The sequence below is a fragment of the Protomyctophum bolini genome, assembly GCF_963924005.1.
Source record: "Protomyctophum bolini genome assembly, chromosome: 14".
Lineage (NCBI taxonomy): Eukaryota > Metazoa > Chordata > Actinopteri > Myctophiformes > Myctophidae > Protomyctophum > Protomyctophum bolini.
This window is the reverse complement of record NC_137875.1, coordinates 25,057,932-25,085,678: the sequence shown is the minus strand read 5'-3', so window position 1 is coordinate 25,085,678 and position 27,747 is coordinate 25,057,932. Positions and strand designations below refer to the sequence as shown.

The 27,747-nt window shown below is 40.9% G+C and overlaps 1 protein-coding gene across 1 annotated transcript in view; it reads left to right on the top strand.

Annotated features, from left to right (window-relative positions):
• The window catches only part of khdrbs2 (KH domain containing, RNA binding, signal transduction associated 2), a gene marked incomplete at its 3' end in the record, with an annotated part of 72,332 nt that overhangs the window by 10,048 nt on the left and 34,537 nt on the right, over nucleotides 1-27,747 (top strand). Inside the window, exon 2 of the mRNA XM_080782929.1 lies at nucleotides 6,364-6,500. Within this exon, the coding sequence (XP_080639055.1) occupies nucleotides 6,364-6,500 (137 nt within the window). The remainder of the gene's footprint in view (nucleotides 1-6,363; nucleotides 6,501-27,747) is intronic.

The window sequence follows — 27,747 nt, the reverse complement described above, 5'->3', positions numbered from 1 at the left end:
ATAAAGCTTATTATACTGTACAAAGACAATGACTGACAATGGCCCGGCTTCCCAAAGGACACATGGTGTAAGAGGTATGGTGTAGCACATGCTCAGATGCCCTCTAGGCCGCGCACAGAAGCCTGTGAACATAGACATTCCGTGCATAGATGTGCCACGCAATGGTAGGCCTCAGGTCTACCATTCTGAAATGTAATTGAATAATATTTGGAATGCTGGACAGCTGGACAGCTGGCTATCTTTACTCTTATTTTATATATATATATATATATATAGTCTTTACCCGTTCTGATATATTTCAACTTGTATAATAGGGAGTTGGTGGAGAGCTAAGGAGAGACACATAGCGCTCTGACCATGTACGTTCAAGACAGTTATATCTCGTGTTGCGTTTATATAGCGAACTGAAGACGGCCACGCACTGACGCGCGCACACACACACACACACACACACACACACACACACACACACACAGCAAAAGTAGTTTTGAAAGTTTACCTGGGCTGTTGATGTCGGAAGTGGTGGAAGTAAAAGCAGCAGTGAATCCAGCAAAATTGTATAGGCCACTGTTTATTGTTGTTAACAATTGTTCATTTTCCCATGTGAGTAGATGGGGACATTTTTATTCACTAATAAATGAAGTATTCATTTATAATTTGTGAAATTATGGTTAATGCCTGTGTGGAAAGTGGGAGTGATTGGTGCAGGCAGTGAGGAGCTACGTACGACAGTGTTTCTGACACACATTCAGACAGACAGACACACATTCAGACATCCGTGCTAACGGTAGGCGGTTAAGAAAACGTCTCCATTTGGCCACCCCGAGTCCCCGACAGATAAGCATTCCGTTGTGAACGTGCTGTTCAGTGGGTCACGCAGCCACACTGGGTGCGCGCAGGGCTGTAACCTGTAATTTCAGAACGGTAGACCTGAGGCCTGAGGCCTACCATACCAGGCCTCGATCAGGCCTGAGGCCTGAGACGTACCATTGCGTGGCACATCTATGGTGGAATGTCTATGTTCATAGGCTTCTGTGTGCGGCCTAGATGGCATCTGAGCATGTGCTACACCATACCTCTTACACCATGTGTCCTTTGGGAAACCGGGCCAATGACTGCTACCAATAATCAAATCATAGTAAAGTAATTTACTATGGCTAAAAAAGCCCATATAGTACTTAATTGTATACTTTCAAAGACTTTCAAACATAGCTAAAATAGCTACAGTAGAATTCCCAAAGTATGTCGCATTATGGTGCATTGTGAGCATGTAGATCTGGATAATGTATGAAAAAATTGTTAACTATTTATCTATTTTCCCAAAAAAGAAAGTGGTAAAAATCAGTGTCAGTGTTACCAGGTGTACTAATTTTGTACAATAATGTGTGTGAATTCACTAAATTCCCTGGCTGCTGCTTTGGGATCCGGTTTGGCTTTTCAAAATAAGACAGTGAATCTGTAAATCTGTACTTGGCATTTAAAACACTGCTCACGTCTTTCCAGTCCAGTTTCAGGCTTTTATTTGTGTACGGTCCAGGAAGTTGCCTACTTCCATGCAGCATGTGAAGCGTTTGTCACATAAGAGTCTCAAACAAAGTAATAATTTTCACTAAATAGGCCTACGCTATTTTTGGTGAAATTGCCCATTTACACCTATTATTTCTCTTTTTTTGGCCGCTGTACGATAGTTTTCATTCAAATACGATACTTATAAGCCTGCGGTACGATAATTTAACATTTTACATCTGGCAACACTGCCTGGTGAGTGTGGACGAGGATGACATACAGTATGTTAATTTCATTGAGGTCGTTTTGATACAGATGATGTCGTTCAACAGCATCATAACCATATATATGTTAAGCAGAACTCTCCCACACCCACCCAGGCAGTGCAATCGTTTGTTTCTCCCTCTACTTTCCAGGCACCCAATTGCCCCGTGATTAATAATAGAGAAGTAAGGCATCAGACAAAAGCTCACGTACAGTACGACCCCAATCCACCTCGACGGCAGTCATAAAAGACTGCAATGAATAAATGTCTGAACACAGTTTGGAAATTGAGAGATCGTTAAGCTAGATTTATGGACACGCAGAAAGTCGTACATCATGGAGACGGAGACCTCACCTGGATCACTCCATTTGGGTGCATAATTCAAAAATACAGTGATTGGATTAATTTAGCCTGACGCATTAATTATGCAATACCTCCACACAGGAGACTACGCATATTGATCATTAGCCAAATTGTGAGGATCTCAACACCGTCGCTCCCGACGTTACTAACCCGTGGCTCCCGACATGCATGGCAGGTTACAATTAACCTGAGGCAGGTTAAAACTATGTAGCTTCCTGTGAGGTTAGGTTTAGGGTAGGGTGTCGGACTCATGACTGTAGGACTGTTAGTACGTCGGACTAAACACATGCACCCGTCAAGATCAATGGAGCCACACATACGCACATGAAACCCATATCTGAATTTAACGTATACAGTACTTAGTTAGAAACAATCTATATTCAGTGGTGGAAAGTAACTAAATACATTCATTTAAGTACTGTACTTAAGTACAATTTTGAGGTAGTATTTGTCACATTCTGGTGAGGTGAGGACCAAAAGCAGACAGCCAGGCAGGTGGTGATCAAACCCATGCATGGTTGCGGCAGAAACGAGGAACACAAAGGTTTAAATTAGTACCCTCACCTGCCAAACCCGAGATTCTCGGGTTTGAGGGCTTGTATTCTTTAATCCATCTTTTAATCCGATCGTATCGCTAGCTAATGTTGCTACCCGCATCAACACAAAGTGGGACACTGGCCACGGCCATTTTGAAGATGCGCTCGCATCCACTTGCATTATAAGCCCTGTATTCAAAGCTCTGTATCTCAGAAAGGACATTGAGGGGGCAGTTTCTGGTGAATACAAGGGTTTTCAACGGGCTGTAGCAGGCGGGCTCACACTCACGGTTGGGTTTTTCCACCACCGACCGAGACAACAACATCCGGGCATGACACCACACACAGCAGTTTGTCATTGTAACATCCGGTTACGGATATTTGGCTCTTCAAAGTAAGTGCTACGCACGATAAAATCTTGACAATACACTATCGAAGTATTAATTAATGCTGGCGTGAATTGGGTTTTAATAAAGGTGAACAGAGATAGATAACACAAACTCAAACTAACATGATGAACTGACACCAAACAATGACTAGACAAGGACTGACTGGGGGACAAGACTAATATACACATGAGGGATGATTACACATGAGAAACACCTGGGGGAGACAACATAGAACCAAAACAACTTTACTAGAACATAACAGAAATACAACATCTAGATGGGCAAAGTCTGTGACCGTGACAGTACCTCCCCTCTAGGGACAGCTCCCAACACCCCACAACTGGAAGTCTGTACTGAAAGTGAGTTCAGGACCCTGGCGGCGAAGGAAGGGAAAAGGAGCATTCTTCCACTGCCGAAGAGGAACGGGGCATAGACAGGGTCCAAACGGCAGGAAAAGGGGCTGGAACCCCCTAGAGCTTTCTGCCACTGCCACAGGGAGACGGGAGCCGAAGGACAGGGAAAGGGGCTGAAACCCCCCCGAGCATTCTTCCACTGCCAGAGGAGGAGAGGTACCAGAAGATCCCCGACCAGGACAACACAATCTACCAGCCGGTGCTCCAGTAACATTCTCTCCAACAGTCAAACCAGCTGCCACATCACATGAATTGCACCCCCAACAGTCAACTAGCCAGAGCTTCATTGATGTCCATTTAAACACCTCAAGGCCTCACCTGCAGGTGTAGACAGGCTCAGGTAAGGGTGCTGTCTGCTGGGTCCATTCTGGTCGAGTCATTCTGTCACGTTCTGGTGAGGTGAGAGCTAGGACCCAAAAGCAGGACAGTCAGGCAGGTGGTGATCCAACCCATGGTTGGGTGTTTTAATACAGGTGAACAGAGACAGATAACTCAAACTAACATGATGAACTGACACCAAACAATGACTAGACAATGACTGACTGGGGAACAAGACTAATATACACATGAGGGCTGATTACACATGAGAAACACCTGGGGAAGACAACATAGAACATAGAAATACATAGAACATAGAAATACAACATCTAGATAAGCAGAACATAACATAAATACATGGTTATACTTTTACTTTTGCTCCACTACATCTCAGAGGCAAATTGTACTTTTTACTCCACTACAATTATTAGAACACTTTACTAGTTACATTGTAGATTTTTGATTGTTATAAAACACACTAACCACTATATATTTCGTCCATTTGGAAATAGCAGATTTAGCAGATTTTTCAAATGATTTTTTTTTTATATACATATTTTGAACTTGCAACATGGGACATTCTGCAAAATGAGTACTTTTACTTTTGTTACTTTAAGTATTTTTTGATGCCAATACTTCTTTTACGTTTACACAAGTACATTTTGAATTCCGGACTTTTACTTTTAACAGAGTATTTCTGCAGTATTGATACTTGTACTTAATTAAGTGGAAATTAAGAGTACTTTTTCCACCACTGTCTACAGTATATTCGATTTCAGCCAATCTATGATGCACTATTTAAAGTACATCTTCAGACTAAAGAGAGGATCTTGCCGACAGAGAGACATGACTCTCTGCTAAACTGTGGTCACATCTATTGTGTTTGGTTCAGCCACTGCAGTCCAGCTTTATAATTATTCATCCTGTTGAGTATTAATTAGCTACCGACAGAAGGACGGCTCCTCAGGTGATAGCCACCTACTTAAATTAGAGCTTGGTAGAAGAGCATTCTCTTATCAGGCTTGTCAAAGGTGCAATAAACTCCCTGACACTACAAGGGTAATGGATTATTTTTCATTATCTTGCACGTTAATTATGTGAGACAAAATAGAAATACACTATGTATGATATAGTTCATTGTACAGAATATGAGGTGGGTTCCCTGTGGGTTAGGGTTAGTTTTACTCTGATGTTTTTAATGGTTTACTTTTATTGTTATATTGTGTGGTGCATATGTATCAGGCTAATTATGGGTTTTGTGTGCTTGACTTGTACACATATTGTTTGTTTCTGTTTTGTATTTAAAGTTATGTTTTTACATTTGAGAACCGTTGGAAGAATAGCCCAGTTTTGCTAAATCAGATCATAATAAAATAAAAAACTGCCAGGCCAGGTTGCCTTCCCAGGACCCACAAACTTTGGATGTCATAGCCACTGGGAATTAGCCAGGCTAACTGGGAATGGGATCTAAGACTTATACGTCTTGATTACATGTCCACAGAGTGTGAGTTTTGAACAAAACTTGTAGAAGTATATAGCCTATAGCAAAAAGTGTGTTTTGAAGAAAACAGCGGGAAATGTAATGTGGCACAAATGGGCCGGGTCCCACTGAGGATCCAAGGAATTGGAAGCCAGTTGTAGCCAATCAGAATGAAATATGAACATGACCATATAAATAGTGTATACTATTCTAAGTTCAGTCAGACAACTCACGAATAGATTTACCAATATTTATTACAGAATGAGTAACAAGTGTGCATATGATATTTTACTTGGCGTTGGGCTCTGCTGGATTTCTCCCTGCTCGGCACAATTAAGCAACAACATAAAACATAAAGAACAGGGAGATAGATATACAATAACCCCCCCATGGGGAGCATAAATAGCAGAGCCCATCGGTGGTGCTGGGGTGGTGGTGGGAGAAAACATCACATACAACCGGGAACCATGAGCAGAGGAAGGCAGGAAGAGCATGCAGTCTAGTAAGCTTAAGTAGCCTGCCTAATTGGTCAGCTGACTACCGCATCGGCGAATGACGTGTGAGACTTGCACACACTTCATACTCCTATTTTAGAGCCGAATAAAAGTCGGTTCGGCGCTGTAGAGCCTACAATTTGACGTCATTTGAGGTTCGGGGGGGGGGCGGGTACCTTTGAGCATGGAAGGAACCACCTTGAGGTTGTCTGACTGAACTAACTCGCGAGCTTCGTCTCATTAGTATACTTAGTGGGATACTTAGTGGGCGTGCAAAGTTCAGTGCCAGACAGAGATTAGCTGCTCACAGACTGACACACGCGGATGGACGGACAGGGGCAAAAAACTTCTTATTGAATATAGGTTGAACATGTGGTAAATTACATTTGCGTAGTTTCAAATCTATAGGTGAAGCTGATGACGAACTATTTATATGAAAAGTTAAATGTCTAGGAGAAAAAAACTTCTGTTTGTGCTGATGCAGACTGTTAAATACTGAGGCACTCTGTCATCAGGTGAAACAAATATTTATGTCTAATACATACTGCATGCGTTTGCTCATATTTCTTATCTTTTCTTCTGATTTTTTTTTACTCCAGAAATAGAAAAGTATGAGTCCAACGAATCAAGAAAAGATGATGACGACATGAAGAACAAGCAATATCTAGACATCATCAGTAATAAAAATATCAAGCTCTCCGAAAGAGTTCTTATTCCAGTCCAACAGTATCCAAAGGTAAGAAACACTTCTCCAACCCAAGACTTCAAGTCCTTTATTTGCTTTCTCTTTACTTTCTGATTGGAACAATATAGAATATCACACACACACACACACACACACACACACACACACACACACACACACACACACACACACACACACACACACACCAAGTAGGCCAGTGCCCAACGGGCACCGCTATAGTAATGAAGATAATGAAAATAGCAGATCTACACAAGTTGTAAGCTTGTTTATTTGCTATCTTTAAAAAAAATCAAAAATAATAATAATAATCGTTCTTCAATTGTAATCAAGGCAAACGTTAGAAATAAGTTGGATATTGAAGCCCCCAGCCCTATAGGAAATGCATATGTATTCTTGCCAAGGCTTTCATGTGGGTCTTCATCTGGCCAGTCTATGTCTATGACGTCAGTCATGTACCAGTCTGTGACATAGCCATTAACGATGATTCGACCGAAAAACTGATTAATCATCCAAAAAAACATTCAGAGGTTGGAGGGAATATGAATAAAGACAATTTGGTTAAATGCGAAAGCTATAGGTGGTGGATATCACCGCCCCCTGGAAGCCCAAATGATGGCCCTGCCTTGGCTTGTACATAATGTACACAGACCAGCGTGATGGGGCAACATTCCCGCCGTGGGCAGGCAGTGGAAAAGAGGCTATAGACTAAAGGCCTTTTCAGACAGGGAGCGACTGACGCGCCTAGTCTTCTTCTGTCGTATGTCCTTAGACCTTCAACTCCGTTGCAGCAAGCCAGTCCAGTGTGTCATTGTCTAGGTCAATTAACCCACGATCACCATTCGGTGGCCGGTATATGGGGCAGCTGGTCAGCACGTGTTCCACAGTCTGTAATGGATCCCCACATTCGCAGTGGGCACTGTCTGTGAGACCCCACTTCTGCATTGCTGCACCAAAACATCCGACACCCATCCTCAGGCGGTTGAGGGTTGTCCACTCCTTGCGGTGGAGGTGCTGACCAGGAACATCTGTGGGATCCTCGATGTAGTGGTGAAGCCTGGATGGTTCTGCTGCCTTCCACTGGTCCCTCCATCTCACCTTCACCCAGGAAGCCTTGGAGGTGTCGGCTGGTGTTGTACAGAACAGTTCCTGGGCCTGTGTGGCAAAGGGCCGTCGGCGTGTGCGCTGTAGTGTCTCCATGACGACCTTGTGGAGGAGGTGGGCTTCGCTCAACTGTGCCTTCCGAGCGAGGGCCAGCATGGCTGCTTCTCGCCTGACCTCTGCTGGGGCGATTCCAGCAAGGACTGGCAGTTGGTTGGTTGGTTGGTTGGAGTGGCTCGTAGGCATCCGGAAGACAGTCCGTAGGGCGCTGTTGAGGGCAGTGTCCAGCTTTTGGACATGAGGGCTACGGCTCCAGACTGGGGAACAGTACTCGCCTAGTCATTCATTTTCAATGAGAGGCATGTCACATGTGTTTATTTTAAACGAGCTGAGAAGTTTAGGCAAGCGCATTTTCACGGGCGTGGTCCTGTGAAATTGTCATGCATGTGCTTGTTTTATGCACATGCCCGCGGACGACTAGACCTGGATTGTGGTGATCTTTTTTGTCCGCTACGCGCCCCACCCACGCCCTTTAAGAGCAGACCTGAGGAGCAGACCTGTCGTTGATCGAGGCTAAACGCCTGCATAACTCACCCCCCGTCTGAAAGGACGTTAATACAGATTGAACTAACAATGCAGAATCTCATACTAATGTACTGTTGCTGTGTCTTATCTTTCTCTGCTCATTTTCTGGGGTCAAAGAGCATGAAAGGAAAATATCAGCGTCGCTGGTAAAAATTATCTCCACTATTTCAGCCAAAAGCGTTTTCTTCTGGAAATAATAAGTAAATAATATCTTCAGAGCACTGCTACTACAAATATAAAATACTGGATCCCACGCTTGCGAGGCGAGGTTTTCCCGTTGCCTCCAGCCAGGTTGTGAAATAATTGAACTGGCAACAATATTTCTCTCCAGTAATGTCAAATATATCGTTTCTATGGAAACACCCATTTTAGTCTGGCAGTCTTCAGTGGGATGGAATTAGTGCTTGAACGTTCTCAAATAATCTTAGCTTCTTTGGGTAGAAATATCTTTGGAAGAAAACTAACAAAGTTTGAAACCCTATACTGGATATTTGGTATTGGTTTTGATTAAAGGCAATAAGGCATAGTTTAAGTTCACCGGTTCACGCCCAAAAAAAAATTCCGATTACTCACAGCTGTGGAGACTTGAATTCATTGATATGTTTTTTTGTTTTTGTCGCATTCCTAAGCCAATAAGTTGATTACCAGCAGTGGTCATGGAGACGCAGAGTTGACTGTGTTATTTTTTGGGGTGAACTATCCCTGTAATGATGTCTTTCATTTTCAAAGATGATTGTGTTCATAAATTACCATAAAACAACAAACTACCAGACATATTCTTACGTAGTATCTTCTCAGGGTATAATATTTGATGTCACCATGATCTATCTACAGTACCAAATACCATGCAAGCTGTCTCCTGTGGAGTGGAGCTTGATTTGAAACAGTTCTTATTTTATTTATTTGCGATCCGCATGATAGAAAGACTGGCCCACCACTGTAGACATTTCATACGCTATCAAAAGATAGCTTTCTGAAACCCACTGTCCATGTCCTAATGTTACTAAAACGAATTGAGTGCTTTGAGACAGAAATTCTACAATGGGACACTGAATAATATAAGATTTAGAAACTATATTCTTCTCGGGATTGTCTTGATCATAGATTTTGTTTGAACATTTTCTGGTTGTTTCTTGTAATGCAAATTGTGAGCGCTTTGAAGGCCATTTGAAGTGCCGCTCCGAGCGCATTTGGATGTGTGCTCTATTTCAGTGGTTCCCAAGCTTTTATCCTTGGAGCCCCCGTCATTACATCTGACAAAATCTGAGGCACCATGCGCACGCACGCACAGTCGCACACTCACACGCACGCACGCACAGTCGCACACTCACACGCACGCACGCACGCACGCACAAAAAAAAAGGACAAAATATGCAGAGAATATGTTGTGATCATGTTGATAGGAAAGATTGCATTAATCAGGGAGACAGGGATGCAAAGTCACAGAGAGTCAAGAGTCAAAATGAAACCAGCGAGCCTACTAATTAACGAAAGGTTGAAGACAGCACTGCTAATAGTTGTTGGCAAAACTGTCACAGAAATTCTGACTGTGTTTAATTAACATTACATAACAGAAGTTACCCAAAGTAAGCAAAGGAAAGAAGGGCATTTACTGTAGTAGTTGTGCAAATTGTCACTTTGTCAGCAGCACCGCCACGCTACTAATGTGAGTGTCACTATGCTGCTACAATGTCCCTGTCTTAAATCTTAATGACACGTTGCAACTAATTAAATACAAGTGTTATAATTAGTTACATGTATGGGCCCTTTGAACGTGTGTCCTTCTCAGAGAAGTGCATGAGAAGCACTTTGAAAGATGCGTAGACCTTATTAAGTTTAAATTCTTTGTGACAGAATCCATGTCTCTGGCCAACACCAGAGACATATGGATTATGATGAAATGTGGCACTTGCTGTGCGATGTACATTTTTAATAACATGATAACACTGACAACACCTGACCTACATTTAACCATGCAGCTTTGTACAGCATTATACCATATATATATATATTTTTTTTAATGGAATTCCTTTGATTACTTAGCATTTATAAATTAATAGTTACTTTGAAAAATGTTTGAATTAGTTTTTATTTCAGGTTTTGTGTTTGTGATTTTGTTAATCTTTTGAATATATATTTTAAATGGTTGGAAACGAAGAAAACCAAAAGGGGGTATTTACTTGCGAAGCATACAAAACGTGTCCACGACCCGCAAATGTGTCAGCGACCCTGTGTTTGGTAAACACTGATTTATCATGATAGTGGACTCAAACTCCACTCTCCCTGCCCCCGCTGGACAAGCCGCCTGTTGTGCATCAGAACTCTTACTATTGTTAGGTATAATTTGCTGCTGAGCTGTCGAGAGGTCTCAAAATAGGATTCAGTCTGCATGGTTCCTCGTGCTGTTGCAATGCTGTGACAGCTTGGTGAAAATCCCAACATTATTTTACCAGTGGCCACATGCTTCCACTTCTGAGGATTATTTGATTACTGTCAAACATGCTACATTGCTCAGCTCAATTTAACCACATGAGTCCCTTCTCTTTCAGCAAACACTCGAGGAAAATTGTAGATCTAACAGGTTCACAGCATGCCACAACTCAATGCATTGCGAGCTTGTAGATCGGCTTATTTGGCGCTAGAGGGAATAGAGGAGGATGCCTAGTATAGACCCCTGGGGGACTCCAGTCAGTGAAGTACACAGGGTTTTAAAATGGTTAAAGAATTGGTGGTCTACCCCCTGTTGGATTAACCATAAAAGCAAAGACACTGAATCTTGTGTGGACTGTATGCCTCCATACAGTGTGTGCACTATTTGTAGGCCTACGCTGTTCTCAGCCCCCCATGTGGTTTGAACTATACATATTGTGCTAGTATTTGTGACATTGTGCCACATACAGTACCGGTATATGAAATTAAATATTGTTGCTGTCGGGCAGAAACCTTTTATTTTTCTTGTTTCTTCTATGTAAATCATACATCCGCGATGTGACGTGTTATGAACTTGTAGATTGGCTATTTTCACTATTTTAAAATGTTTTTAAAATAATAATTAAGGAACAGTTTTGGACATGCAATGTTTCCACCCATTACTTTTGGATGTGCAGTTATGACTCACTGAAACATTTTTGTGCCTATTTTTCTACAGTTCCACAATAACATGCAGAGACTTCCTTAATGGTCCGGGTGCCTATGTATGGTTAATTCCATTTCTAGCTTCTAGCTGAAAAACAAAAAAGCCTTATTCTTTTTCATTCCGGTCAATCATAAAAGCTTTAAAGCAAATAGTTTGGATTGATTGTATACTCTTCACCAAAACTATACCTGCCAGTGGGTTCATTTACATGGATGGACACTAAAACTCTACCACAGTCTAATTTAAACAATATTGTTACTATATAGGTTTACGTGAATGGCTTGCTTTGATCGTCAATGTGAACAAAAACAGAAAATCCATCTCATTGCTGGATGTCGTTATCAGATACATCCATATACATCTCTTGTTACGTGATGGAAAAGTTCCTCTGAATGATTTGTTTTCTTATCGGAACAAGTTCAAACCATTTTCACAGCAACTGGAGTATTGCATGCATAGACTGTAAAAAAAATATGGACAAAGCGTTCTCCGGGTCTGATATGGACGTAAAATTAAGCCTGTCAGTCCTAAATCGCCATCTTTCTAGATCCGTTTGGGCCCAGCTGAGCCATTGGCTGGCCCAGACAACGAGGCGGGACTTCCCCCCTTCTTCTTCGTTGGTTTTTATTTTGACTCGAGTGGGTGGGGGATCCCGTTCATAGACTGTAATGGTGGCCACGCACCTCAGAGCATACGCAACTTTATGGTAATTGTTTTAATAAATGGGACCATCATTTTCCAAAAATAATATTATGACATTAGAAATGAGACTTTAAACTAGTGACTGGAAACAGAAAGTATTCATGACCATGTTTATTAAGGTAATACAGTCTAGGTGAAGTTGGGCCCAAATACATGGATCTCTATGGAGCTATGGGGTTTTTTGAGCCCAATGACAGCGCCACAACAGGCCATTATATGAATTTTCAGGAAATCCCGATTTCCTTAGTGGCTTCACAAAATATCTGTCTGTTGCATATATATCCCCCTGGTTGCATGCATATAAAGGTGCCCATTATCATAATGCAATTTTCTCAGGTGCCCGAACGTAGGCGTAAGTGGCTGTATATAGATCATGCTGATCAGTATTATGCAGTAATGCCATCGTAAAGTCAGACGATCGCAGGATGACAAAAAATGCATGCCAACCTTTGGCCGTAGCATGGTAAACATCATGTGACATGTAACAAGTTAGAAATCAGACATGATACTTCCTTTCATATCTCTCTCTCTCTCTCTCTCTCTCTCTCTCTCTTTAACACTTTGCCAAAAATGGAAGACTCCCCTTAACACAGCACTGTATGATTAAAGCTTATTATAATCATTTCCAACAAGAGGCACATTCCAAATCAAAAGGTTCATCTGTTCCATACATAAATGGGGAGAGCAGGTGCTGCAGTAATGTAAACCAATTATATATTCACAGCTAGAGCACGTTTGAGATTGTTCAAATTGTTTGTAAGATCATTATTTACTCAGCCTAAAGCCCTATTAAGATGACGAGCATATTTATTTTCAACATTGCTGGATGAAGTTTGTTTTTCCCTCTGCTGTTTACCGACACTGACTGATTACCGATTACCATCTTATGACCTGAAAGGCATGAAATGGATTTTCCCATGTGCAGGGTCCAGCAGTGTGAATAGAGTTTGGGTGAATGAGAATTCCTTCAATTTATCCAAGAGATCCATTCATCTATCTTCAGTCGCTTATATTATCCGGAGTTGGTTCTAGCAGAGAGCTCCAGACTCCAGGCAACAGTAGCCACTTCATCCTGGGGGAACCCGAGGCATTCCAAGGCCAGTGTGGAGATATTATTCCCCCCTATTTGGTCCTTGGTCTGCCAGAGGGCGTCTCCTGTCAGTGGGATCTGCTAAAATGTAAAATATCTAAAACCACATATTACAGACATAAAGACCTCAGGAAAGAGTTCTACATCCTCTAAACGTCATTAACATATATTTGTTTTGCAAAAAGGGTGAAGTGTCCCTTTAAATAAACAATGCCTGCACTTCACCAATGATTTGTGTGCTAATGTTTAGAACGTGGACTTGTTGTTCAGTGTATGCATGTACAGTACTAGAATTTCATGCACGCTTCACGGGCATTCATTCCAGATTACGTTGCCGCGCACTATGGGAAGAAGGAAATTGCCTGCAGGCTATTCTGTGTGTGTGTGTGTGTGTGTGTGTGTGTGTGTGTGTGTGTGTGTGTGGCGTGGCGACAGAGAGAGAGAGAGAGAGAGAGACTCCGCACGTCAAAATGAATCTGCTAACGTTGTGGTCACCACTGTTAGCATGTGTGCTATCAGGCAAAAGCTGAGATAGATATAAAACTACTGGCCAAAATGTCATACAAAACACAACACCTAAAATCGGAATGTTATTGTGACCTATTGAGCACAAACAGACCATCATGATTTGCTTGCTGGACCTATAATTAATTTATTTGCATTACATTTCCACTCGCCCATATAAATAAAAAGCAAGATGGCTGCCGATTGTGAGACTGTGAAAGGTAGTGTGGGGGCGGCCCTGGTGGGCCTATTAGAAGACACGGCAGTGTTGCCAGGTTTGCGAATTGTAAGCGAGTTGTAGTGTGTGTAAGTAGCGTGGTTAAAAGGCCTTGTTTCTGGCCCTGTTGGGGCAACAGCATATGTCCACCAATGTCCACAGCTTTTGACGCTTTTCATTGGCTAGCAACTTCACAATTGTAATAATAGATAGAGCAGGGGTGCCCACACTTTTTGAGTGGTGCAACCACTCCTACAACCAGCAATATCCGTGTTCACCTATGTGTATATCTGTGTGTTCACCTATGTGTGTCTGTGTTGGTTAATGAGCACGAGTATGACTAGTACCAGTGGGGGGGGGGGGGGGGGGGACCACTCAGTTCACACGGGTGTGATTTTTGACTTGCAAGCTACTTTCAAAATGACGAGCTCAACAAGATCTACCCACCAAAAAACAGTATTATCCCATTGCTGATTTTTTTTTAAATGTACCTAGTGGCGCACTTGAGGAATAGATGGGAGGAGGGGAGGAAATGGAACTGGTAGGGGTTAAATATTTTTAAAAAAATATATAACTGTATAATGCTACTGACATCTGCGCAACACACTTGCATTGTGGGTTTTAGCTGACAGGCACTTTTTGATGTCAAGTCACTTTAATTCAAGTGGCAGGTGCAAAAATATTTTTTTATATTTAAATTATATATAATTTTTAGGGGCATGTCATGTGTTCTACCTGCACAGCCTTTGTGATCTACTGGTAGATCACGATCTACCTTTTGGGCACCCCTGGTATAGAGCGTCGCATTCCCGCCCCCTTTCATGACAACGACTAGCCCAGGAAATAATTCCCATGCATTTTCCCCATAGACATTTCAGAGTATTTAAGATCTGTAAGACTCGAACAAAGCCAACCCGGAACGGTTCAGCCCAATTTTTTGGGCTGAACAATTCATTACAAAGAAGAAAAAAAGGGCAGGGTATATTTTTTTTTAGTTTTTCTTCTTATGTTTTTGTTCAGCACAAAATATTGTGTTTGTTGTCATGATTTGTCACGATCCGAGTTGGCTTTGTCCACGGCTTTAAAAGTCTTTAAATACATAATTTTTGAAATGTCAATGGGAAAAATGCATGGGGAATTATTTCCTGGGCCAGTCGTCGTCATGAAAGGGGGCGGGACTGTGACGCTTAAAGCGTAAGCTCAGTAAGCTCAGTGGTGGCAAGTAACTAAGTACTGTACTTAAGTACAATTTGTATTTGTACTTTGAATATGTCAAATGTACTTTTACTATACCGGTATATATACTGCGCTATATTTCAGGGCCAAATATACTTTTACTCCACTACAATTATTTGACAACTTTAGTGACTTTGTAGATTTAGCCTATTACAAAATCATACATTAACCACTTCAGCCACATTTCAGCCATTTGAAAATAACCGATCTACACACTCACAATGTGTTGCGATGCGACGCATTGTGAGCTTGTATATCTGCTATTTTCAAATTATTTTTATGTTTGAAAACATGAAATGGGACATTCTGCATAACAAGTACTTTCTACTTTTGGTACTTTAAGTACATTTTTATGTACTTAAATGTGAGTAATTTTCCACCACTGCATAAGCTGAACCAATTGTGTTGACCTGTATACTATGGACACAGCTGCTTTGCCCAAACCCCAGAAGGTTGACAATGAATGAATGAATGAATGAATATTGATGCAAAATAAATTAGTTAGGCAAATACATAATAATGGGACTGGGTGTAAGAGAACAGAAGAAAACAGGCCTGTTTAATACATGTGTTTTACAGTCTGACGGGCTGCTGTGCGCCAATAGCCACTTAATACTAAATTGTTTTCTGTCAAACATTCTCTGTAATCTGCTATGACTGATTGTTCATTTCTTCATGCCAAATATGTTTATCAGTCATTAAGGGGTGACTTGCTTTTCGCTGCATACACCAGAGTGAGAGAGGGTGTGGGGGGGGGGGGGGGGGGGGGATAAATGTTTAATAGAAGAGGCCAAAACATATACACACACACACACACACACACACACACACACACATATATATATATATATATATATATATACACACACACACACACACACACACACACACACACACACACACACACACACACATATATATATTATATATAATTTGCGTTGCATGTGTTATGTGAGAGCTGTTGCTGTCCATGGTGCTGAAGTGCAACCATCTTCCGTATGCATGCAGTATGTATGTATGTATGTATATATGTATGTATGTATGTATGTATGTATGTATGTATGTATGTATGTATGTATGCATGTATTGTAGCGGACTGGCTGGATATAGTAAGGGTGTATGAACATTGCTGTATAGTAAGAGCTGAGCTATGATTGGTCTACCTTTGTGTGGTACAGAGATAGAGACAGACACACTGTGCTAGACAGCGAGGTCATGCACTTCCGCGCCGTACGCTGTAAAAAATATGAGACATTTAAAAGATATTGACCAGGTACTGTACAAGGCTCATAAATCGTATTTTGCCCCATGGGTCCCATAAAATTCAGCTTATCACTCTTCAGTTATTGTGACCTTTGCATAGTGGTATATACTGCTGTATTCTCTTCATATGAAAAATTCTATTGTGGTGCAGAGAATTGTAGTGTCCAAAAAGAAAGGCCTAACAGGTGTTGTAGTTAGATAAGAGCTGAATGCTGTAGAAGCTTCAGAATGAAGTACTTGTACTTGTATACTTGTATATAATACAATCACAGCTGCACAAAGTTGTTTATGATATAGGCTACTATACTAGGAGGCTGAAACCTTAGCTGGCTCATTTTACCTGATGGCCCACTTTACCTGAGACCACCCTAGATACAATATTATCTCTCCGCACTATGTAACAAGTCTCCGACCAAAGGCTATTGATTATGAGCAACAACAGAAAAAAAGAGCATTGTGTCAAAGCTGATATTGACTACCTGTCATTCCTTTTTAGGATGGTGGTTGCTTGTCAGGGGATAGCAAGAGATGAACAGTGACTTGTGAATTCTTTATTTTCTCAACCTAAAAGGCTGTATTACTGCTGTTCTGCCTCCAAATATCCATTGTAATGGTGCTACACAACCTTATTGTGTGTTCAATTAGTATATTAGTAGTGGACATTCCATAATGATGTATGGCTCTAGAACAGGGGTCTTTTTGAGCGGTCCAATGATTGGCAGCGTGTGTCCCTATGTATGTATGTTTGGGGACATAATGGAGTCTGAACAGCTGCAATACCGCTGGGTGACCTAAAATGGCACTGTTGAGCATTTATTTGTTCACATATTGCTATTTATATGTTGTATTTGTGTTAATGTGTATTTTCAGACATTTAACCACTTTAGTGGTACGTAAACGTAACTGTTGGCCCGGTATTTAGTCTGGTCTTTTTTCCCTCTACATCAAACCTCTTCGTCGACAATAGCCGATTTACAAGGCAAGCTCACGCTGCCAAGCGTGAGCTTGTAGTGTAGATTGTAGTGTAGATCGGCTATTTTCGGCGAATCTCCCCCTGAATGCTGAGGTTAATGTAAAAAATTATAATAAAAGGTTCCGATCACACAAACTTTTAGCGTCCGTAAAAAAATATAATAAAAGGTTCCGATCACACAAACTTTTAGCGGCCCCCCTGTAGTAACTCTGAGTACCCCATAGGGGTCCCAGACCCCCAGTTGAAGACCACTGCTCTAGAATTAATAGGAAGTATACTCAGCCTCTATGTGATTAGACCATCTGCACCACAGTTCAGTGTACATGATAATTATTCAACATTCTTTGCCATTTAATTCCGCAAGCACAAATTTGAGGAATTTTTACTTTACTGGAGTATTCCCAATTTTCAGTACTTTTACTTTTACTCCACTACATCTTAAAGATAGAATTAATGTTGTACTTTTTACCCCACTACAATTATTTGAAAACTTTAGTTTTAGTTACTTTGTAGATTTTGATTATCATTATATAACATACATTTGACATTTGACTAAACGTTGGCTATTTTAAAATAGCCGATCTACACAGCCGCACAGCGTGTCGCATCAGACGCATTGTGAGCTTGTAGATCAGCTATTTTCAAAAGATGTTTATACATTTTATACATACTGAAACGGGACATTATGCACAATTCATACTTTTACTTTTAAGTACATGTTGAGGACAATACTTTTGTACTTTTACTCAAATAAATACTAAGTAATGTATGTACTTTTTCCACCACTGCATATTTGTGGAAAGTTGGTACTTAGATGTACACAGACGGAGAGTCCAGCTAGGTCAGCTAGTCCAGAAGGAGAAGAAATGAATGGCTGAGGAGAACGGATCCTCGTTTTACGAGGCTGCCATGATGATATTTGATGTTACGGTGCCAAGTCTTTTGACTGACAGATCAAGGACAGCATATTGTCAACTAGATTACTAGAAGACATGAAAGTATGCAACAAACACAGTTATCCAAAGGATTTATAACCCCTGAAGACATTAACAGTGCCATTCTTTATTCCCATACTTTCCAGATATTACTCATGGTTAACAGCTTCCCTTCAATCAATTTGTTTAGAGCTCAACACTTTCTTTACAGCTGCACATACAGTAACAACTTTCCTCTTCTACCCCGGATTTGAACCCAGTGCCCTGCAAAAGTTTTTTTTAGTTTTTTTTATAGATAATAGAGCCTGCCTGCTTGCTCAGGGGATAAATGTAATCTTGTCAAAATTTGTGTCAGATCCTGTGTCTAGGTGAGACATGACCTACAAGTACAACCACCCCAATTGTATAATAAGTTATATTGTATTAACATTCTCTACCCATACAGATTGGACAAAATTACATTGTATCAATGAAAAAGTTACAAAGTGCCAATTTAAGATCTGCATAACTATTCCCTACTGAAGGCTGTGTCAATTAATTTGGATCAAAGCAAAAATAAAATCTCATGGCTGAAAAAGGTTTTTATGGCCAAGTCTCGATTTGTGAAACAGTGTGAAAGGATTCCCTATACACTAGCGCTGTTTCATCAACAATAATATATACATTTAAGATGTATTAGTAATATTGTTCCTGCTATTTTACATAGGCCTATAGGCCTACTGCTAAATTTTATATGAAATACCCAAAACTATTAGGATTTTACAGAAGATGCTTTTGATTTGAACATATCGATAGTTTCTTAAATCAAAAACATAACAAAGCACTACAAGCTCTCAATGCGACGCATTGAGCTCTTAATGCGACGCATTGAGAGCTTGTAGATTGTCTAGTTTAGCTGTACATTATGACATGCTGTACATAGAAGACATGCTGGCTGAGACCTTTAATCCATGTATGACACATGGCTGCCAACCTCTGCTTGCCCTGATCATGCAGTACCTGCAGGGTTTCCCCAACAGCACAGTTGACTGACCAGGCAGTAACAACCCCAAGAGGACCCAGTGCACACTGCATTTCTAGGGTGGCCACTACACATGGACATTATGGGCAATATATCCTAAAAAGCCATCTTGAGAAGTTGGCAAGTCTCTGACATCTCTTTCTGGTTAGATTTGAAAAGAAGGAGAAGATACCGTCTAGTGAAACACACAAGCAAGCTTAGCTCTCATATGTTTATATCCATTCGTGGAATAGAGTGCATTGGGTTTGATCTGATTCAATAGAGATTATCAAGACTTTATTGCCATGTCAACAGAGTTGATTGGAATTTGTTTCAGTGCACTAAAAACAGACATACAAAAAGAAATATTCACATCACATATTCAGACGGTAGAAAAAGATACTAAAGTACAAACATCATATGAGGGGGACCAATAAATAAGAAGAATTGCATTCCTGACGTTACAATTCATGTTGAATAAATAGCAATTCATTGCAGTTCATCGTTTTTACAAAGCAGCTTCACGCTGTAAAGTACGAGTGAGCTTTCAGGAGGCGAACAGCCTCGGGATAAGTGCTATTCTTAAAGCTCTTAAACTCAATGATGAGAAATACTAAAGCAATTCAACCTCATGCCACCAACAGACCACATGCATTTTACCAGTGCACTCACTGCCTACACGGCCACATGTAGAATAGTTATTTTTCATGTCAAGGACCCGCAAATTGGTTTATGTATTAGGCTGCAAACCCCCATCTGAAAAGGTTTTGTGCCAGGGACCATCAGAAGAGATTTTTAAAACATTGCAGATACTGTACAAGCTTGTGACGTGCTGTAAGCTTGTAGATCTGCTCTTTTTGAATAGCCAATATATAGATAAAGCTGTCAAAATGGTTGTGATGCTACTGTATGTTAACTACTTTTGCTGGGGGTCCCCTGGAACCGCCGAAGGACCACTACACGACACTATACAACACAAACATTTCAGATGACTAAAATATGACGAATATATATAACGAAATGGAATTTTATTCAAAAGACTATGACTAAAACTAAATCAAAATTAGCTGTCAAAATCAACACTACATCCTGAATCTGGTCTTGCGTGACCTCTGACCTCCACTGAAGGACACACATCTTCACAGCAGGATCAGATCACACAGGGGTGGAAGGCGTTATCATATCTTTCAAAAGTTCTTTGACTTCTCCATCACTTCAAAGGTTATTTAGGAGGTTTTTGTTGATTTCAGATTAATGTACATAGAGTATTTATGTCCACGGAAAGCATGTTATTGAGCTGCCAGTGCCCATGCAGCGACGGCTCCAGAAAATGGTGACTGGAGGGACTATATGGGGCTGGATATTTTTTTTGAGCGGGGGCTAATGAATTTGGTTTACATAGAAGTCAGTCAATTGGGTTTCTGTGGCGGGGGGGTAGGGGGTGGTGGTAGGGGGGCTAAGGGGGGGGGGCACAGTAAGGGGCACATTCTAGGGGCCCATTCTGTGTAGTGTCTGAGGCTCTCTGAGGACTCACCTCTGGGATGAGGAGGAATACGCGAGTCTGGAGGAGAGATTTGTCGGGTGAAAACCACCTGCAAGTCAAAAAGGAGCAGGTCGTTGACCTCCAACACAACTAGTCCACTCTGTTTAGCATCCAGGAAGATAATAATCTCCTATAATGTACATGAGCTAGGGCATAGCGCAGCCCGTTGGGGGATCTGACCGGATGAACAACAAAGCTCAAACTGGGACACACTTTAAAAGCACTGTTTCCCCAACAGGGGAACATTTTTATGGGTCACGACTGGAGTGAAAATCCCATTTTCTTTTGTACATTTCTAAAAATATATATAATTTATTTCAAAAGATAAATATTTTTCAAGAATATAGAAAAGAAAAGAAAATAAATATTAAGGAGTAGTGAAAATATCTGATCTGCAAGCTCGCAATATGCGACGAAAAGCGACGCGTTGCGTGCTTGTATATGTGCTATTTTTACTAGTTTGGCTCCTGGGCATACGTTTAATCTCTCTTTTGGGTCTCGACCTGAAAAGTTTGAGAACCATGCTCTAACAGTCCTTAGAGACCAGGCCACTGCTCTGTGCCAGTGTGTCCTCCAGAGATAACATTGGGCAGAGGACGCCAGAAGGAACACGTTTGTCTCTTTGGGCTGAGGCGCTGAGCGAGCGCAGACGTGTAAAATGTGTTGTTGACAGAGGATGGGCTTCACACTGAGCTCTGTGGTGTGTCAGTAAATCCTGTGGGATTATCAAAGACCCCCGCCAACCACCTCAACCATGGGCTGTTTCAGCTGCTACTGTCTGCTAGCATACGGTACGGTACGGCAGCCTCAAGGCTCGGAGCAGCATGGCTCCACTGGACAGCTTTCTCCGCCAAGCAACCAGGTGTATTAACAATTGCACGCACGCACGCATGTGTGTGTGTACGTGTTTCTAAAAGAAAACATCTAAAAGGTTAAGCGGTACAAGCTAGTGTGTTTGTTGGGGGGGGTCTCCTGTCTCTTATTAAAGAGAACATAATACATTTTCAGGTGGGTTACACTTTTCATCCAATCAGGACAGAGAACCTGACAAAATCAATTATTTGTTTCGTCGCTTCAATCCTGTATGCTGTATGAGTTCCTTTTTCCCGCTATCGGATGATGGATCCTGCGCAAAGATTTCACTCGATTGAATTTTGACATAAGAATACAAAGATAAGTGATCTAAAAAGGTTACAAAGGCATTTTTTCATACATGTATACACTTAGTATAGTAATACTTTATATTTACTGAAAATAGCAGATCTTCAAGCTCACAATGAGTCACAATCCGACACAGTGTGAGCTTGTAGAAAATAACAGATCTCTAAGGTTTTAGAAAATAGACGATCCACAGCTTGCCTTGTGAGCTTATTGTAGTAGTGAGGCTACTGATTCGGCTATGGGACACAGTTACTTTCCCATTGAGAAGGAACTGGTTATTATTCACTTCCTCTTGGCCTGACCACTAGTGCATTCCCAGGAACATGATAGGTTTATGTCTACATTATGTTCTTTCATACTGTATAGTTCTCTAATCTCTATACCACATGGATGACCGGAGCACCAGTGCACTGCAGGGTATTGTTCAACACAGACAGAGGACCATAAACTATACTGTGCCACGAATAAGAAAACTATTCTCCTCTGTAATGTGCTGTATTGGGAACAATTATTTTTGATTTATTATGCGTTTTTCCCTCCCTCACTCGAGATACTGTGAACAGAATGCAAGACTATAATATTGTTGACCCAACAATCAATCCTTTTCATTAACCTCTTCTCCAAATATATTTTATTTTCCATTCTGTGGCGGTTGTGATTACAGAAAGTAAGTCAAAGGGAAATTGCTCTTCATAATTCCCTTCATTAAGTAATGCATTTTACAAAAGGCATTTATGCAAGGTATTAACAATACAATATAGACCAGAGATGGGCAGCCGTTTTATTTTCCTATGGGCTGCTAATTAGAATAATAGAATAATACAAACATATAATAAGTATGTTTGTAAAGAAGACAGCTTCTCAGTTATCAAAAGGTGACACAATACCACATAATGTAACATGCAGGCTTGATCCTGCAGAAAGGAATGACATGGAATCACATGGATCACTTGATCCTGCAGAAAGGAATCACATGGAATCCAATTTCACATCTGCTGCTGTAGAATGCAGACCTTTTTGGTGGATTTGCATTGCAAAGATACAGCTTATTGTGTCCAAGTTTATTTCCTGTATAGCTCACTGATATCCACAAACACTGCAACAGGTAATAAACATGGACCCATTTATAATCTTTATGTAGTCAGGTGTGAAAAGGTCTATTGCAGCCAGGCAAAACTCTTCTGTAGCCATGACTCTCACCCTTAAGTGTGAGAGCTGGCACTGGGAACCCGCTGCCAGTCCGTTAAAGTCAGGCTTGGTTGCAATTCTCAAATAGGCATGGCATGTAGGCCTACTGTAAATAATGTGGAAACGTTTAAAATCTTCTTTCATGAATGTGCCTTTACAGTTTTCTGTTATTGTGGGGAAATCTTTGGATGAAAATAGTCTGCAATTTTCAGCGAAAAACCTTCCCCACATGCTGCATGGGGTTAAGTGGTTAAGACCTGAGGCCGATTCTAAAAAATAAAGAAAAACTCATGTGCTCAAGACGTTTTCATGTGAAGGACAAAAATAGCAGATCTTTATTACGTAATGAGAACCTAGGTTAAAATAGATTTTCTAATTTTTATTTTATTTTACAAAGGACGAAAAATAAGGGCATTTTGTCTACCATTTCAGTTAGTTTTTAGTTAGTTTTGTAAACACACAATACATGAGTTCAGTTAGTTGTTGTTGATTTTATTCTTGTTTTTAAGTTTTTTTTTAAAGTTTTTTTCAAATTGTTTGTGGTTTGTCCAAAAATGTATGTGCAGGTTCCCTTCCGTCGCTCTCGCTACACAGTTATATTGTTACAGATCAGACAAATGCATTTCCCATTCGCCATGAGGAAATACTGTTATGACCAAGCGGGGTTGCTGACTCCTAGGATAAATCCATGACATGTCTTTGTTCGTTGTAAAGTGTCTTGAGACAACTTGTTGTGATTTGACACTATAATAAATTGAATTGAATTGAATTGAATGTGCCTTCAACAGGGAACTCTTTTATTTCTGGCCTAGTACACACACAAATTGGCTCCAAAAACAAGCTAAGAAGAAGGGCATCGCCTCCCCTAACCTCATCATCACCCTAGCCTCGGTCCCAGCCTTACTCATCTGCAAAGAGAAAAGCCTGGTCACAATATAAGGCAGAGATTGCATAGACGAAGTGTCGGTCTGGAATATCCGTCAGATGGATTTCCACCGGATACAATATTTTTCGACCAATCACAACACTCCCGCTACTTCCGCCAAATTCCATGCACTCTACACTTAGAGTATATATGAATAGAGACGGCACCCGAGTTCTCCTCCCATTAAGTTGCTCTAAAGCGCGTGAGGCGATTTCACTCCTAGTAACTCAGAGTAAATCATATGTGACAAAAGATATAAAAAATGTAATAAATGAAAGGAAAACAGCTTTCATAAACAAAGATTTTGGTGCACTTAAATTGGCAGATAAAAAGTTAAAAACGAAAATGAGGCAGGCAAAATTGGCACATAGACAGCGTCTGGAGGATGCGTTTAATGCCATGATCACAAAAAGGCATGGGATACTATGAAATCTATGACAGGAATGTTAACCCCAATGAAACCTATTGTGACCGAAAATGAACTTGTCTTTTCCAATGACCTAAACACCTTTTTCGCCAGATTTGAATCATTGGACAATTCCTCAAAGTGTACTGAAATACTCAAGGCTGTAACACCTGCCCCCTCAGACAGAATTACCATCACTGAAGAGGATGTAAGGAAAGTGTTTCAGTGTACTAACACAAGGAAAGCTAATGGGCCAGATGAATGCAGTGCTTTTCTCCTCAAACACTTTGCATCTGAGCTGGCTCCAGTGTGGCAACTAATATTCCAAACCTCTGTAGACACAAACACAATTCCCCTGTCTTGGAAAACCTCACACATAAAACCACTTCCCAAAATCCAATGTCCAAAAGAACATAAGGATTATAGACCCATAGCTCTCACTTCAGTGATTATGAAATCACTTGAAAGAATACTGTTACAATATATTGTCAGTATAACCGAAGACAAATTCGACCCCAGTCAGTTTGCCTATAAAAAGGGTTGCGGTACAGAGGATGCGGTTGTGACACTGGTCCACTTAATTACAAAACACCTAGATAAGTCAAATAAGAATCATGCGAGAGTGCTATTCTTAGACTTTTCTTCAGCTTTCAACACAATACAGTCTGATATACTAGTGTCAAAAATGGTACAGTTGGAACTGAATCCATACTTAATTCACTGGTATGATTATTTTCTTACTAACAGAGTACAGAGGGTGAAAGTGAACACAACCCTCTCATCAGCATTAACTACTAATGTTGGTGCTCCCCAGGGTTGTGTGAGCTCAGCTGTACTTTTCACCCTCTATACTGACAGCTGTCGTATTGAGGAATGCCTGTCTGAATGTCGCACTGACACACCAGACCAATACATTCTAAAATACTCAGATGATACAGTTTTGATTTCTCTCCTAGATAGTTCCAGTGATCCTGGACTGCACCAACACAGAGTAAATAAGGTGTTTGAATGGAGTGATAACAACGCTCTCAATAGACTGGGTCATGAGGAGAGCCACGGAAGACAAGGCAAGAGGGATACGATGGACCCTGCATTCCACCATTGAAGACCTTGACTTTGCGGATGACCTCGCCCTTATGTCACATACACACACATCTTCAGGAAAAAACAGACAGACTCCAACACTATGGCCAACAAGTCGGACTGATCGTTAACATCAATAAAACCAAAATCATGCCCATTACCAGTACACCAACACATATAACAATAGAGGAGCAGGTATTGGAGAATACAAATAACTTCACATACCTTGGAAGCATCATTCACCACGATGGGGGAGCTAGCAAAGACATTCAAAACCGGATCAACAAAGCATACACAACCTTCATAAGACTTAAGCAAATATGGAAATCAAAACAATACAGCACAAAAACAAAACTCCGGATCTACCAAAGCTGCGTACTCTCAACACTACTATACGGCGCAGAATGCTGGAAAACAACAGAAAATGACATCCATAAACTATCCACCTTCCACACATCATGCCTGCGAAAGATTCTGCACATATTCTGGCCCAAGACCATCTCAAACAATAACCTCCTCAACATCACCCAACAAGACGAGATGCAAAGCATAATCAATAAACGCAGGTGGACCTGGATTGGCCATGTGCTCAGAATGGACATAAATGCAATCCCAAGAGTCGCATTACACTGGACTCCAGAAGGAAAGAGAAAGAAAGGCAGGCCCAAAACAACATGGCGTAGGACAATCGAGAAGGAGCTCCAGCTACAACATCAGAGCTGGGGGACCATAGAGAAGATGGCCAAAGACAGATGTAAATGGAGGAACTTTGTTGCTGCCCTATGCGCCAGCCGGCGTAATGGGGATAAGTAAGTAAGTAACACCACCAGAGATACACAGATCCCCCATTACTATTCATGGTGAACTGATCAACCAGGTATGTTCGTACAAATACCTAGGAGTAGTAATAGACCACCTATTGTCATGGAAAGATCAGATTGATTCAGTGTGTAAGAAAACAAAACAAAGAATCTACTTCCTTCGCCGTCTAAGATCCTTTGGTGCTAGTAGACCGATTCTTCTTTTGTTTTTCACTTCTGTTATTATGAGTGTTCTTCAGTACTGTAGTACCACCTGGTATGGATGTTTGTCTGCAGCCCTAAAGTCACAACTGCTGCAACAACTGAACATTTGTTCAAAGATTGTTGGACAACAACTTCAGAAACTTTATACATCCACATATGATAACAGCATCCTAGGTTAGCAAGGAATATCACCTCTAATACTAAGCATGTGTTGTATGGAGAATATAGGTTGCTACCTTCAGGAAGGAGATATGGTGTACCAGCATACAATAAGGTCAGACTAAAGAGGTCCTTTGTCCACCAGTCGACCTTGAGGCTTAATCAGGAGATGTAGTAGCCACAGGATAATCTAAGCGGTGGATATTGCTCATTTCTTTATGTATGTAAATTGTCCTGTTCTTTGTGTTATGTATACAATGGGGGAAATAAGTATTGAACACATCAACTTTCTTTCATTCACTTCATTTCCAATGATGCTATTCACATGATTTATTTACCAGACATTGGTATTAACTCAGGAAATCCACACAAAAATAAAGTCCATACATATTTTTATGTGGTATAAATTGAAAATTTGTGGAAAGAACTAAAGAAAAGGGTTCAACAGAGGGCACCAACAAATCTTCGAGATTTAAAGACAATCTGTGTGGAGGAATGGGCCAAAATCACACCTGAGCAGTGTGGGCGATTAGTTACTACATACAAGAAGCGTCTTGAAGCCGTCATTACAAACACAGGCTTCTCCACTTTCCACTAAGTATTAAATTAATTTCAGTTAGCGTGTTCAATACTTCTTTCCTGTGTTATTGCACTTAATTCCACATAATTATTATTTATGGACTTAAATGTTGTGATTTCTTACGCAGATTTCATTGAACACATGAACACGCTGCCGTTGACTATCATTGCACGCGTTCACGTGCGTGCACAATGATAGTCAACGGACCAGCGCGTTCATGTGTTTCGGCCACTATGTCCATTTGGCCTTAGGGTTTCCTCCGGGTGCCGTCTCTATTCATATATACTGTAAGAAATTAGAAATGGTAAAGTGAGAAATGAGAAAGCGAGAAATTAGAAAGCGAGAAATGTGAAAGCGAGAAATGAGAAAGCGAAAAGCGAGAAATGAGAAATGGAAAAGCGAGAAATGAGAAAGCGAAAAGCGAGAAATGAGAAATGGAAAAGCGAGAAATGAGAAAGCGAAAAGCGA